Genomic DNA, 15,719 nt, shown 5'->3' with positions numbered 1-15,719 from the left:
TGGATATTAATGAATGTCGAGTAGAGAACCTTTATTGTAAGTTTGATTTAAGTTTGTATAGTGTTATCATTACATGGATTAATACAGCATCACACAGCTGTTGTTGGACATGAATGAAGCTCTATGATACACAGGATTAAGTTATTAAGAAAATACTTGTTGAAAAACGGAAATACCACCAGCCTTATTTAATATTTCTCACATTTGTGCAAACACAGAATCTAAGCGTTTGTTTCGTGCTCACTGTTGGTTTCATACAGTCATCTCTACACAGTCATCTGCTTACTCTTCATGACTTTTAAAAAATAAAAACGACATCCGCCCACTTGTACTCAAACAACCGTCCATCCTCTGTTGACCTTTCTTAAACATGCAAATAATCTGCCTGTCTGCAGTATTAGTGTATTTATTTAACTTTGAAAGCACACATCCACAGGAGGACACTTAAACAAACTTTAAACATCTCTTGTGTGTGCCCGGTACAGACAGAGCTCATGAGTATGTGTGGGTGAAGGCCTGCAGAGAGACAGGATGAACAGAACAAGTTTTGAGATGAGTAGTTGTTTGTTAACCTTTTAACTACTAGCCCTATTTTTTAGCCCTCTGCTCGAAAATTGCATACTCTTACTCTCTTGAGTAAACTACCCAAACTACAAGGTCTATTTTAATAATGTTGATGGTCTATACAGGTAACACTTGTGAGATGTGTAAATATTGTGTAAATATTGTGTATATGTTACTGGTTAATAACTGATACACTTATGGCACAGCTGAAGTTGAAAAAGTTTTTTTGGAATTATTGCAGAGTGAATCCTACAAATACTCCTGTGTCATAGCACAACAGGGTTGTGGTCTCTCTAAGCTCATTTTACTTAGATTGAGTGAAGCAGGCCAGCATAATAGGAGGTCAGAGAAATGAGCATTCGGCTTGAAATTCTGTACTCACTCATGCTCTATTCTAATTTTATATACTATATAACTATATATTTGGTTAAGAGTAATTCCCTAAAGTCTTTATCCACATTAACTTTTCTCTACTAAAATATATATATTTTTGTATTTTCATTTCCTGTTCACTCAAAACACATAAACACAAGTGGACCGTCTTTGCTGTCTGAGGGGGAGTGAGGCGGAAGGGTAGGCGGGAGCATTAATGCAACATCTTAATCAGGCTGAGTTTAATCACTTTCTTACCGAGAGTTAAATGTGAAGATTGATACGAGTCTCATGTCTGTCCGGTAAATATGAAGCTACAGCTAGCAGCTGGTTAGCTTAGCTTAGCATAGAGACTGGTAACAAGGGGAAACAGCTAGCCTGGCTGTGTCTAAAGGTAACTAAATACACCCACGTGTCGTTTTTGCAATCACATTGTTTTTGTACAGATTAAACAAACAAGATATGACATTTGTAACCTTTGGACAGAGCCAGGCTAACTGTTTCTACCTGCTTTCAGTCTTTATGCTAAGCTAAGCTAACTGTCTGTAGCTTTGTACTTAATGGACAGACATGAGTGACTCTCAACAAAAAGATGAAGCGAATATTTCCCAAAATCAAAACTATTCTTTAATTTTCTTATTTTTTTGTTATGTACCATTTTCAAGGGCAGTCGTTACCTTTTAATTTTAATCTCAAACTTAAAGTTAACGTGCGAGGTGCAAACTCCTTAAATTGCTCCAAAAATGGAAATCTACTAACTCCATGTGCTGAAGAAGATCATGACTAAAACTGAAAGCTCTAGAAACCGCAGCTCAAGGAACCTCATGATGAAGTCGAGAATGAACTTTCAAGACATTAACATTCATTCAAAAATGTCACTTTGAGTTTCAGAACGCCATTTCTTTCCTTCTAACGCCAACCAGTGGTTAACGTACAAGTAAAACCAAACATTTTAATCATATTGCTTCTTCTCGCTCCACCCTCGTCTTCCTCCCACCTCTTTCCCGTCTTGAGGCCTGATGTTTTTTGTTTCTCACGTCAGCAAACCTCAGCAGAGACACAGGCAGCCAAGAGCTGCGGGGTCGGAGGTGCAGCATAAATTACAGCGCTGCTTTTCTATCTGTCACTTTCTGACACACACACACACACACACACACACACACACAAACACTCCCTCTCTTGCTCTTGACACATATTTTCTCACACTTGCACACACAGCTGTTGCACAGCTGTCTGATCCATGAGGAGAAAGGCAGTAATCCGGTCGCCTACGTCTTCAATATATATCACTGACACACACACACACTGTCTGACTATCTTAAATTACCCACAAACACACTTTTATACACTTATAAAATGACCACAGACCCTTTTCTTCTCTGATTTGGAGGTTTTAATGAAACAGAAGTTGTTAAAACACCAAATCTGCCTTTTTACATGTTTTTTTTGTGTCGCCTAGCCGCTGGTTAGCTTTAGCTTAGCATAAAGACTGAAAACAAGGAGTCTGTCAAAAGCAAAACAAAGCATACCAGCGTTAAACTCATTAATTTACATGTTTTATCTTTTTTAGTTGTCTGTTTATTAGTATTTCTGTAAATAAACAGTGAACACTACATACAAATTATATAAAATATTACAAAAACAGAACATAATGTAGAAAGGCTACAGGGACACACATAAGGTGCAACAGGACACAGCAAATATACAGTTTTTTAACTCCGGTGTACTTTGTACAGAACAACAAGCTGTAACATGTTCAGCAGTGAGTTTTAGAGTTGCTGGTTGGCAGCCAGGCAGGCTAGCTGTTTCCATCTGTTTCCAGTCTTTATGCTAAGCTAAGCTATGTAGCTTCATATTTAATGTACAGACATGTCAGTGGGATCAGTCTTCTCATTGAATTCTACGTCAGAAAGCGAACAACCATGTTCCCCAACAGTCTACCTGTTCCTTTAAATGTGTCTATGTTTCCACATGAAACTCCCAAGGTGCATCGCTCTGTGTTTCCCATAGTGCCTTGTGAGAATTTAATGTTACAAAGAGTAAAGAGGCAAAAATGAGGGAGAAGAGAGTCTTTGTGAGAAGAGAGGAAGCCTCGACAATGAGGATCTTTGTGAGCGAAGAAGAAGAGGCCGTTTGCAGGTCTCTGAGGTCCAGAGACCTCAGAGACCTGATCAGTCACATACAATGCTACACAAAATAAAACACATGGCATACTGTTCCCATACCGTAGGACCGTATAAGTGTATTTTTCAGGACTTCTGGGATCTTCCTGTTAGTTTTTCTTGCAGGACTTGTAATTTATTATTCTTATTAGTGGCCTCTGTATTGTCGACAATTAGCCACATAACTAACAACACCTGTGTGGGTGTGCAGGGCCTTTAATCTATAATAATATGTCATATTAGATGATCATGTGTTTTCTATTTAAAATCAAAGTAACCATAACAGTTAAATAAAATAAAAAGTACCTTTTCCCTCTGAAATGTAGTAGAATAGAACCGTTGGAACCGTTTCTCCAACGTCCTTTAAGTCACACACACACACGTCACACTGGTTGTTGTTTGAAAGCACTCTACACTCTACTTCACCATAAATAAAACAATTACAAAAATATACCTCACTTCAAACAGAGCCATCGTGGAATGGTAAAAAACAAACAGTACAACCTGGAAGAATAAGATGGAGGAGAAGGTGGGGATGGAGATGGGAAGGGGGGCTGGTTTCCAGGGCAGTGTGTGAAAGAGTTTAAAGAGCAAGGTATGCATGTGGCCTCATGTCTGCGTGGTTTGTGCAATGCAGATTGACAGTCAGTTATTTGTGGAGGAGAGGATCCAGCTTCTCCTGCTCAGCCTCAGGCCATGAGGTATTCACACAACCAGGTGGATACAGCACCACCTGCCTTTAGCCAAAAAATACATATTATTTTATATTTAGTGAACTGCAGCCCTTTCTCTGTTACAACCGGGGGAAAAGTAGACAGTTTATTTATTTTGAATAATCTCAGGTGCCCGAAGAAAGCTTGAAAGTTAATGATTAATCTCAGAAATAATCTAATTCGGGGTTCATTTAGTGTACATCTTGAAAAAACGGCAAAGATTAGAGAAAAGTCACAATTTTTTTTTGTCTCATTTACTACCCTGAAATTCACCATACAGCCTCTTTGATTACACACTGGTTTATGTTATCTACATGTGGAACTAATGGGCTACCTGCTCTGAGACAAAGTGGTCTTCACTTCAGTCAGCATCACTGAGAATCAGAGTGTATTTGAAATAGTTTTTGAGACATTATTTTTGTGTGCAAGTAATATTTGTACAAGAGTATGATATAGTGCTATATCCCTTCCAGCATATTTCAACACTGAATTCAATGCACCACTTAATCCAGTTTGCTGTACTCTACCCCGGCTGCTGTCTCCCACAGAGGCTCTAACGCTGTCATGAACAGCTGACTTCACCTGCTGCTGGTGTGTGTTTGACCACGAGAGGCTGGAGAGATCAGAGTGAACTAAAGTGTGTTAGTGCAGGGAGCAACGTTAATCAATAAGTAGGAATGCAATGATTTCAGAATGTTTTGTCTTTTTATTCACATACAGTACCTTCAATTCTGGACAGATTACATTCAAGAATATCAAAAGGAAATGCCAAAGGAGTGAATTCCCTCATAAAACCCAAAGAGTACAAAGAAATGCATTGGGACGTACAGTACGCAAACCTAAAATCTGCATACGTTAGATATGCAAACATTATAGACTACAGCAGGGTAACATATACTCTATAACATGAGCGTAATGTAACATATGACCACATGGTCATATTTACACTTGATCCAAAAATGTAGTTCCTCTAAACCATTTAATCTCATCTTTTTGTTTTTTATACATATTAACATGTACAGTATCGTTCTTTAGTGGGAAGAGTTGGAACCGTTTCTCCAACGTCCTTTAAGTCACACACACACACGTCACACTGGTTGTTGTTTGAAAGCACTCTACACTCTACTTCACCATAAATAAAACAATTACAAAAATATACCTCACTTCAAACAGAGCCATCGTGGAATGGTAAAAAACAAACAGTACAACCTGGAAGAATAAGATGGAGGAGAAGGTGGGGATGGAGATGGGAAGGGGGGCTGGTTTCCAGGGCAGTGTGTGAAAGAGTTTAAAGAGCAAGCTGGAATTCCAATGAAAGACAGCAGTTTAATGGGAATGTTTGAGGTTGTGACAGGCTGTGGGTGATGGCTGCGATTGGCTGGGACAGTGGTGGTGATGCGGGTAGTCGGGGTGGAGGTTGATTTCCCGGCATGGGTTCCCTTTGAAGTCGAACCGCCCTCCTCTGTGTGGAGGCCAACGTAGCAAGATGTGCTGACATTAGTGAACCAGTGATGCGGAGATGCAGAGGGTTAAAAACTCCAGGTCCATGTTGTATTAGTAGTGTGTTTACATTCACAGGTATATCCCATCGTACTAAGGCTCAGGAGGGTGCAGTGTGTGTCAGTGTATGTGTATGTGCTGCTGCTGCTGCTGCTGTTCCTCCTGAGAAGCAGAAGACTAGAAGCGAAGCTATTTTTTCTTGGAGTTGACGCTCTTGCAGACCCAATTCATGCCCTCCTGAAAGTGGGTTGAAGAGAAACAGCAGCGTGGTGAGAAGAAGAAAACAAAAGGCACATAAAGATGAATGCTAAATCAGTAACGCTCAGCTCGTAGGCTCACCTGAATCCCCTCACCAGTGAGGGCGGAGCAGGACTGGATCTGCCACATGCGATCCCGGATGGTGTGCAGATTGAGACCCTCTGCGATCTCGGAGGCCGGGGCGGCTGTCAGCAGGTCCTGCTTGTTTGCAAAGATCAGCACAGGAACGCCGCTCAACTTCTCCTCATCCAACAACTCGGCCAGCTCCTGCAACGCACACAAACGTCTGTCAATTATACGTAATCACACACGCAAATTCTGCCACAGAAAAATTCTGTTACTACAACACAAAGCTGTAGACTTGAGAGTGATTAAGACTCCTGCGAAACATAATTTCATAAAGACTTAAAGGCCAAAACAGCTAAATCTCCTGATTTGAGCTCCTAAAATCCTAAAAGCATAAAAAAATAAATAAATAAATAAAAACTCAGACGGATGCTAGTAAATGGCAAGTAAAATCACTGGTTTTAACAATTTTTGGTTTTCCTCACTCTCTAACAGTAAACTGAATGTTTTTTTACCTGACCCGTCTCCTCAAATCTCTTTCTGTCAGCACTGTCAATGACATAAATCTGAAACAAAAGAGAAGTGTTCCTTGTTAGCATGTGCAGCTACTTCAACAGATCAAAACAGTAAAAAACAAAAACAAAAAAAGCTTATTTGTTGTGTTCGATGCATCCAACTCCTCTCACCAGCACGTCTGTGTTTTCAAAGTAGTTTCTCCAGTACGGCCTGATCTTCCTCTGGCCTCCAATGTCCCAAACATTCAGTTTAAAACCCTGAGACTGAACGCTCTTTATGTTGAATCCCTGCATAGAACATAGAACGCAAAAGGTTAGACAAGTCCCAAAAAAAGTGATACACCCCTGTTGTGTTATGTCTGTTTGCTCTCATATAGGTGGTGTTTATGGAACTTTCCTCCATACCTGTGTGGGGGTGATGTGGCTGATGTCCTCAGATGCCAGCTGTTTGAGCAAGGTGGTCTTCCCACCGTTGTCCAAACCCAGCAGCAGTATCCTAACCTCCTGGTCTGGTGTGCTCTTTAGCTTCCGCAGGATGGACAGCAATCCCTGCAACAACAACAAAACAGTGAAAATATCCATGTGATAATACTTTAACCAGGGGGGGAGCACTGTTGCAGCTGACCATCATTGTAGACATGCACCTCTTCCTTCCATCCACCGGGATTCCTCACTTACAGGCCGTGCAAGTGCACTTCTAGTCCCCACTGTGGCTTGTGCAAACACTCTCCTAACGGTACCAATACGTGAAGACAACCACGGGTCCCGTGAGTAGCTAGTCACTTCAACTTCTTTGGTTTCACTGTGCCTTGTGGGCTACCTAGTTGTTTGAGCGCAGAGCTTTAGTTCAGGCTAGTTAACGGCACGCAAACAGGAGCTAAAAGTAGCTAACGTGCTAAGCTAATCTCCCCTGATAACCGAACGATGCAACAACGGTTGCAGTTGAATGTTTTTTTTCTCGGCAAGTTGCAAAACAGCGGCAGCCATTAAACCCTAAATGTATTCAACTGAGCGTTTACTTAATGTGAATACGTTCACATTTAACAAGGTGTTAACAGTTAATAGCTAATTAATACGACAGAATTAAACTCACCATCTTTGTTGCCTTCTCTCCTGGAGACGCCGCCGAGGGTTACTAAGGGGAGTGACGTCAGACGTACGGTTACGCACAAAGACCTCGGGCACGAGCTTAAATATGGAGGATGAGCTCAGTTAGTTAACTGCCTCAAACGGGATTAGATCGTAGGATGTCGTTTTTTTTTTTTTAATTTTCCCCCTCTTAATTAATACTATTATTATTTGTATTTGTATTATTTCCATCCCTTAGAACAGTGATGCAACTTTTATTCTAAAAACTGCACACTTCCGGTACAGTAGGTGGCGGTATGCACCTATTCAAGTTGCTTGCGATCCGCCAATCAAATTAGAGAAGAAGAAGAAGAAGTTAGCTGCCTGCTAACTAGCTAAATGTTTCAAATGCACTGCCAAGAATAGTTGCACGTGTTTCATTTTGTGTGCGGTTCTTGCCGTCAGACGTTGAAATAAGGCACTACACGTAAATGTGTTTCATTTATACACTTAACGCAGAACAAATCCCATTATGAAAGAGCTACTTAGCTAGTCAGTTAGCATAACAGCTAGGTAAGTTAAACAGTAGGGTGAACCTATTTTCAACCAACACCCTGACCGTGTCTCTAAAGGTTCTCATTCCAGTAAAACAATAAAGCCTCAGGAATTTAGGGTTCACATAGGGAGCTGCCCCCTCCCGTCATTGGAGGACGGTGTGCCACGTGCACATAACCTCACTGTCCTACACGAGCACGTTTGACTACCTGACAGGTTGCTCTGTGCGGGGCGAGAGAGGAGGAATCTCTCGAAGGTACGTGAACGTTAATGTTATTCAGTTTAGACTAAAGCTTTGCAGCTCGTGAGTCGATGTCTCGTGTTTTGTTAGTTTATTGCTGCCTGCAGAAGTCAGCTGGTAACTCGAGTTATGAGTTGCATCACTCCAAAGCTCCTGCTGACACGTTCTAACTCTTTCTGGTCACTAGACTTAACAAAAGACTAACCACTCTGTGCACCCATCGAGTTCATGTCTTTGTATAAGTGTAATTCAACACATTTAATGCACGGACAAGCTACTCGTTGTGTTAACTGAGTAGTTGATAGTATCCAGATGTATTATGCTCAGGCCTGCAGATCCAGTTTTCTCAAGACTGGTGAACTTCACCGTTGTCATGTAGCAGACACTAAACCCTGTTAATTTCTGAACTATCCCTTCAAATGCATGCAGGGCTGCAGCTACCTATTACTCTCATGGTCGATTAATCTGCTCATTCATTCATACATTTCCATAAGCCAACCATTCAGTCTATTATTGGGGCTGCAACTAACAATTGTTTTCCATAATTTATCGATAGTAGATATTGAAGAAATGCCATTTACAGTTTCTTAGAGCTCTACTCTGTACCTTCAATTTGCTTATTTTGTCCAACCAACAATCCAGAGCATTAAAATATTCAATTGACTGTTAAATATGTCAGAAGAAAGACAGAAAATCCTCACATCTAAGAAGCGATAACCAGAGAATGTTTGACATTTCTGCTTGAAACTATTCATCAAGTATTAAAATAGTTACAGACAACTTTCTGTTGATTGACAGTTGACATATCGTTGCAGCTTTAGTTATTATTCATTTAGGAATTATGCTCATTATGAGAGTAGAAACCAGCAAATATTCACATTTTAGGAGCTGGATTCAGTCAATGTTTGGCGTTTGTGCTTAAAGAAATCATTGAAAACTATTTATTGATTATCAGCGTTGTTGCAGATTAATTCATCTTTCTTCTCATCTAATAATGTTGTATCGGTTCATTAGTACGTCAGTTTATTGATCCAGCTTAAGTTGCAGATCTGTGAACAACAAACCATCAAATATATCAGTGAAGATACAGTTTGTTTATTTAGTTATTCTTTTTTTAGGTATTTTGTTGTACTGAAACAGTTGGTCAGAAAATGTATCAATAACAATGTTTATTCTTTATCAGGCAAAAATGCCAAATATTCACTGGTTCCAGCTTTTTAAATGTGAGGATTCGCTGCTTTTCTCCGTTCATTTCATTTGTAAACGTCAAATATTTTTATTTGGGATTGTTTGGTCGGACGAAACAAGCAACCTTGCAGCCATGAACTCTGGGAAATTGTCATGTGCATTTTATTAGTATTTACACACATTTTATAGAGGAAATGATTAATCACGTTAATAACTAGTTGTAGATAGAATGTAAAATGAATTGTTGTAACCCTAATATATTCTTTAGCTGTAGATATCGGATCTCATGCTATGGCTTCCGGTCTTTGTTTATATATTCTTATTATATGTTGTGGTATGTAGGGCCACGTTGACTTTTACCCTACTTTCTAACTGACAGCTGCAGAAACAGTCCATGTCCAGCCAGACTGAGCCTTCAGAGAAGTACACTGATATGCTCCTCTCCTCATTTGCCCTTTTCTTTGTAAAAGATTAAACCACACGAGGCGTGTTTCTGTTGTGAGGTTTCACCGAATACCTACAGTAAATATCTGCTAATGTGATGGTGAAGATGCACAGTGGGACGGTTTGGATAGTTTGAGCTGGAGTCAGCAAACCCAAAATGGCAACCCATGGAAACATTTACCAGGAGGTGGTTGATGATTTCTAGTGGATGTTTGACCTGTGGGAATTCTTTAGGAAAGAACATGAGTTTGTTTGTTCAGGGTCGTGTTGGGGTTTGAACCCGAGGGTGCATGTTGGCAGCAGCTTGGGAGAGAGCCGGCCAGACTGGCCAAGGTTCAAAACTCAACGTGAGCACTTTAGGGCTGCAATAAATTTCATTATTGTTTGATCTAGCAATTGTAATATACCAGAGCCCAGAGGGGAAGTCCTCAAAACGCTTGTTTTGACCAACTAACCCTCCAAAGCCTAAATATATTTCACTGACTATCACATAAGACGTACGTCTTCTCATTCGAGAGGCTGTAACCAGCGAATGTTGAGCTTTATTTATTTATTTTTTTTGCTGAAAAATACCCAAAACAATGAATTCATTATTAAAATAGTTGCCTTTTTTTTGTCTCAATCAACTAATTGACTAATTGTTGCAGCTCTCCATATGCACACAGAGCTTTGGGAATGTGAGTTCAGTCTGGCCCTCTCTGACACACCGAGTTAAATATTACTGTTAATGTTACATCGGCTCAAACCAGGTCAGTCTAGTGCGACGACAAACATGGAACCAGGTTGTGATGAAAGAGAGATCGATGTCATTCATTCATTGGCCGAGTGAGTCTCTTGTTTCTTTTCTGTTCATCAACGGCACATTTAGATAATTACATCATTGTTCCTCTCTTTCTCTGCAGGTTTCGAACGCAGCTGCTGAGTAACCTCCTGCAGAGTAACCAGAGGTGGCCATACACTTGGAACTTATTTTGAATGCATTGAGTCGGGACTGCTTTTATTTAGCGACCACGATGACTCTGAAGTCATTCGACATCGACGCGCCGCGATGGGACCAGTCGACGTTTATGGGCCGAGTGAACCACTTCTTCAACATCACAGACTGGCGAACGGCGGCCCTACCTGACTCTCGCTTGGATGAAGCCAAAGCTTTAGTAGGATCCTGCAGGTAAGACGGTGCACGCGCGCTGTCACACAGTGACTGTAATAGCCGATAGTATGACGATCCACATATCTACACATATCTTAACTCAGCAGTTTGAGCAAAGACACAACCTGAAACAATAGTTTTAGACATTAAAGTCAATATCTTCATTCATGCATGAAGTTAACTGACTTCTTAGTCCTGTACAGGTTTTTAAGGATAAAATAAGGTTTAGTCAAGTGCAATATATCTGACAGAAGTACAGATATAGCACATAGTATGATAACTCTATTTCTGGGTGGATTTTCCCTTTTGATATTTGGCTCATACGCTGGGGTCTGCACTTTAACTGCCATCTGCAAGTTTCAACATGTAAAAACGCCCCCGCGTGGAGTTGATGGTATGAAACTGTGCCGGTGTGTCTCTTTGCCCTCTTCAGGGCCGGATCGGTCCCTCCCGGCACCACAGAGGAGCAGCTCCACTATGCTAAGAAGCTGTACGACTCGGCCTTCCACCCCGACACCGGAGACCGCATGAACCTCATCGGCCGCATGTCCTTCCAGGTGCCCGGAGGCATGGCCATCACCGGCTTCATGCTGCAGTTCTACAGGTACCGACCGAGGAGCTTCACTTCACCGCGTCGCGCTAGTGTCACAGAGGAAACGCTTCTCATAACCGTCTGTTTTCTAGGACAGTTCCTGCTGTGGTGTTCTGGCAGTGGGTGAATCAGTCCTTCAACGCTCTGGTCAACTACACGAACCGTAACGCTGCCTCCCCCATCACTCCCAAGTAAGACTTTACTGCACGTGGATGTGGACTGTTTTAAAGGAACAATAATCCTTCTGTGTTGTGTGTTCAGCCTCTTTCGGACCTCGCTACTTAAAGCTGATGGTGATTAAACACGTTGGTCTCACTTCTAAATAAGTTCCCGAGTGATTTAATACTTTTGCACTGTGATGAATAATGAGAAGAAGGGTCGGGCGTCATTGTGAGAGGCTTCAATGCATAATAGCTTTTAACATCTATCACTAGTGCAGCCTGAGAAAATGAAAACACTGTTCCTCCTTTTACGACGTTAAACTTTTCAACTCCTTGCTGTTCGGCCGCTCCCTTTGGCACCAGATGCCGTGACCTTTATGTAACAGACACCGATGTCTGAACATTGTGTGTTCTATGTGAGAAACAGGCTTTTGTTGTCTCTGTCAGGCAGATTGGAGTAGCCTACGTCACAGCGACCAGCACTGCGTTAGCAACAGCAGTGGGACTCAACCTCTTCACAAAGGTACAGAACACAGACAATTATTTTCACGACTGTTTACTGTTGCTGCATTAGGTTGATTTTTGTTTTAACGAGTTCTCATTCTGCCTTAATGTGTCATCAAACTCATCTGAATAACTTGAAACGATGAAGCAGTCTGACGTTTTTTTTTGCCTCATTTTAGCAACAGGACGAGCGCACTTTTAAAAGAAGACATCTTTATCAAATTAAAGTTTGATTTATGAATTCTGAATCGTCCCTGTGGTACAGCTGCAGTTTCCCAATAACAATATAAATGAAGTAGCGAGGACATCGATTTCTGCAGAGACGGCGTGTGTTCTCTTCTGCATCTGCACATAGTTAGTCTCAAAAATGATTCCTCCTTTTGAAGATTATTGTCATCCAGCGTTCCCTGAGCAGCTCTCCTCCTGCAGAACGTCTCTGCTTTAACGCCATCTCCTGGCAACTTCCAACATGATGGGAAACCTCTAGAGCTCTGCTGAATTTAGGGCGAGATGGGAGGGATTTCCGTAGTTATGAAAATTTATCAAATGTTTGTACTTGTAGTTCTAAAAGTGGGACCTGTTGAGAGTGATTTTCTACTCTTAATTTGCTTGATAACTACAGCGTGGGCCCAGAGGGCAGCCGAAGAAGATGCAACGGAGATAAAACGCACAAGAACCAGATGAGGTTTAAATCTCTGGAACTAGCTCGTCAGGTTTTTGTTTTCTCTTGAGGGAGACTTCATTCATTCTGGCTTTAAATGTTTCAGTACTATCCTGTGACGTAAAATAAAGCTGACGATCATAAAGTGCAAATCGTAGCACCTGATATTTTGTGTGTCTTTCTCCTGCAGAAAGCTCCGCCTCTCGTGGCTCGCTGGGTCCCCTTTGCAGCGGTGGCATCTGCCAACTGTGTTAACATTCCCATGATGAGACAACAGTGAGTCCTGACCTGTTACTGCTTCAACTCCTTCAAAGATGCACGTGGTTGTGTTGTGTTGTGCAGGCTTTAATGCGCTGAAATCGAAAGTGCCTTTCTTGGATCAGATATTCACTCAAATCACAGCGCTCTGTTGCATTTCCTGTGTGAGACCCTGAAAGATCTTGTTTTTGATTTTTGTCAAAAAATCTTTAAGAGCTTTAACCATGTTTGTGGAGGCCAACTGTTAATTTAACAACCAAAAAAATAACAAATTAATTGTTTTTACTGGTTGTTTTTTTTCCATTCCCAGACTGAAATATCTCAACAACTATTAGATAGAATAGCTTTATTGGCCATAATCATGTCATATTGATAAGCATTTTGCTAACAGCCTGTACAACACAGGCATTTGTTATCTTATCACACAGCTAAACAGCAGATTGTATCTTTAAAGTAGAACAAATGTTCAGCAGCACGACACGATTAATACAGCAAGTTCAGCTGACTTGTATCATAAAGGTTGTTTATTGACCCAGACTTGATATTCAGACTTTAAAGCAGATGTTTCTCCAGTTTCTCTTCATTGATCCGTGTGTCTGATGGTGAAGACGAGAATCATTAGTTTGAATGTTGTCGATTATGTTTTCGGCGGTTGATGGGAGAACCTGTTTCACTTCACCTTCATTTAGTCTCCGTTTTTTTTTTTTTTTTCAGGGAAATTCTGAATGGGATTGCTGTCACGGATGAAAATGGCAACAAACTGGGCCACTCTACGGTCGGCACTCTGGACACACTTTAAGACACTTTTATTTAAAAAATAAAGCACATTAGTCATCCTTTACTGTTCGTTAAGTGTCTTGAAATCTTGTTTGATCTCCGCCTGTAGAAAGCGGCAGTGAAAGGCATCACTCAGGTGGTCGTCTCTCGGATCACCATGGCTGCTCCAGGAATGAGTACGCAAAGAAGCCTCCTCGTATAAATATTGAGTTCTTTAAGTTATCCTCTTCCTCTCTTAACCTTCTTCTTCTTCCATCAGTCATCCTCCCCATCATCATGCAGAGAATGGAAAAATACAAGTTCATGCAGGTTAGACCTTTTTATTACCTTCATCAGCGTCCTCCGGCCATCAATGTGCATCCTTCATCAAACTCTTTCTGTCTTTTCACAGAGAATCACATTTCTCCACGGACCCATTCAAGTGATGATGGTGGGAGCGTTGTAAGTAGAGAGCCTCGCAACGTGTTTTAATGAGCTCGGGAGTGTTTTTATTGTGGCTAAAAATAACTTTTGCTTTCCCGTTTTACAGTTTGGTCTTCATGGTGCCTGCTGCCTGCTCCCTGTTCCCTCAGAGATGGTAACAAACTTGTTTCTGTACTTTCACCTGCTGACAAATGTATATTAGAGATTATAATTATAGGGATCCACAGATATTAGCATTGCATTCCTGTAACGTTGCCGGACTCAGCCAGACGGTTAAATTATCTAAATTGATGCAACAGAACCTGAGATGTTGTCGGTTTTTATTCCACACGTCCTTCCGTGTCAAAACCGGGTGCCTACATTACCCACAATGCTACAGTTTTCTAAATAATGTAGTAACTAAAACACAAACAAACAAGCTGATAATCTAAAAAAGAGAATTTATGAAGTTGTAGAAAATGTACTTGTTGTAAATATAATGTTGCAAATTTGTAATATGTTATTTTCCTAATTAGTAATAAAACTGTTTCTCCTTTTTTTTTCTCCCTCTGCTCCCTCCCTTCTTCCTAAAATACCCCTCCGTGTGTCTTTATCAGCTCTATGGCCGTGTCCAAGCTGGAGCCCGAGCTGAGAGACTCCATTGTGTCTCAGTATGGAGACGCTGTACAACGTGTCTACTTCAACAAAGGCCTCTGAGGCTGTGAGAGCTGATTATCTACTCCCCACACAAGATCAAATACATATGCGTTTATGTAATGAGTCCTCATTTTGAAATTGTTGTTAGATCAATCATGTCACTTATTTCTTTGGTTCAAACTAGGTCTGTTTGCTTATAATAAACAGATACAAGGGGGCACTGTGTACTCCTGTTGAGAAACCAAATGACCTCCTCTCAGGAACAGCACATTACTTTGTCAGATTAGAGCTCTTGTTAGTTTGTCCTTCATGACCGTAGTTGTTTTCATTGGCTTGTCTTGTTTTGTTAACTGTCGTTCTCCTTTCTGTCTACCAAGCTTCCTTACAATCTGTGCCTTTTGTCAAAGCGTCAGGAGCAACAACTGCTGGATTTCTTTTTCTTTAAACCAGTTTTACTTTAAAACCAGATAAATACTTCTATGCATGGGTCTAAACTCTGAAACGGTCATTCAGTGTGGCGTGGAAGTTCTGTGTGGTAAAAGTGGAAGATACTGCCCTCTTCTGCCAGAACAGAGGTAGACGTACGACTTGTTTGCATGATTTATCTGAAAGGTTTACCAGTCGGATCATGTCGCTGTGTGTCAACTCAGATTTGTGCCACAATCATCAGTATAAACTGGAATAAAACCACAAATATTTGAAATGTAGAACCCTGTAGAGTTGTTTTTTTTACTAATCTGTATGTGATAAAAAGAGTTTAGGCAACATGCACATATGGATGAAAAGGTTAAGTTTTAGGTGTCTTTAATGATCTGAGACAGTGGTGGAAGAAATACTCATTTACTGAAGTAAAAGTACCAATACCACAATGTGATAATACTGCCTTTCAAGTAGAAGTTATGCATTTACAA

The 15,719-nt window shown here is 40.9% G+C and overlaps 2 protein-coding genes across 3 annotated transcripts; one reads left to right on the top strand and one right to left on the bottom strand.

Annotated features, from left to right (window-relative positions):
• Window positions 1-4,497: 4,497 nt before the first annotated feature.
• Window positions 4,498-7,305, bottom strand: arl3b (ADP ribosylation factor like GTPase 3b). The gene is made up of 6 exons (XM_076094022.1): window positions 7,244-7,305; window positions 6,556-6,699; window positions 6,322-6,438; window positions 6,151-6,201; window positions 5,651-5,836; window positions 4,498-5,548 (listed from the first exon to the last, which is right to left on the bottom strand). The coding sequence occupies exons 1-6, from the start codon at window positions 7,244-7,246 to the stop codon at window positions 5,501-5,503; spliced, it is 549 nt and encodes a 182-aa protein (XP_075950137.1). The 5' UTR covers window positions 7,247-7,305; the 3' UTR covers window positions 4,498-5,500.
• On the top strand, window positions 6,775-15,518 carry sfxn2 (sideroflexin 2). 2 transcript variants are annotated; one of them, XM_076094013.1, is made up of 12 exons: window positions 6,775-6,917; window positions 10,549-10,814; window positions 11,230-11,400; window positions 11,481-11,579; window positions 11,997-12,072; window positions 12,905-12,990; window positions 13,687-13,747; window positions 13,859-13,925; window positions 14,009-14,058; window positions 14,141-14,190; window positions 14,279-14,326; window positions 14,769-15,518. In XM_076094013.1, the coding sequence occupies exons 2-12, from the start codon at window positions 10,660-10,662 to the stop codon at window positions 14,866-14,868; spliced, it is 963 nt and encodes a 320-aa protein (XP_075950128.1). In that variant the 5' UTR covers window positions 6,775-6,917; window positions 10,549-10,659; the 3' UTR covers window positions 14,869-15,518. The 2 variants fall into 2 exon arrangements, with proteins under 2 accessions (XP_075950128.1, XP_075950127.1); XM_076094012.1 differs by lacking the exon at window positions 6,775-6,917 and adding an exon at window positions 7,788-8,029.
• The last annotated feature ends 201 nt before the right edge of the window (window positions 15,519-15,719 follow it).

The sequence above is a fragment of the Anarhichas minor genome, unplaced genomic scaffold (genome assembly GCF_050575085.1).
Source record: "Anarhichas minor isolate MPS153535 unplaced genomic scaffold, ASM5057508v1 ptg000017l, whole genome shotgun sequence".
NCBI lineage: Eukaryota > Metazoa > Chordata > Actinopteri > Perciformes > Anarhichadidae > Anarhichas > Anarhichas minor.
The sequence above is the reverse complement of the archived record's forward strand: the minus strand, read 5'-3'. Positions and strand labels throughout refer to the sequence as shown.

Coding starts and splice junctions, on each gene's coding strand:
- arl3b (XM_076094022.1), bottom strand. Junction 6,202..6,321: donor TTGAAAACACAGACGTGCTG/GTGAGAGGAGTT, acceptor CTTTTGTTTCAG/ATTTATGTCATTGACAGTGC. Junction 5,837..6,150: donor GATTTGAGGAGACGGGTCAG/GTAAAAAAACAT, acceptor TGTGCGTTGCAG/GAGCTGGCCGAGTTGTTGGA.
- sfxn2 (XM_076094013.1), top strand. CDS start 10,660: ATGACTCTGAAGTCATTCGACATCGACGCGCCGCGATGGGACCAGTCG. Junction 11,580..11,996: donor GCCTCCCCCATCACTCCCAA/GTAAGACTTTAC, acceptor TGTCTCTGTCAG/GCAGATTGGAGTAGCCTACG. Junction 14,327..14,768: donor TCCCTGTTCCCTCAGAGATG/GTAACAAACTTG, acceptor TGTCTTTATCAG/CTCTATGGCCGTGTCCAAGC.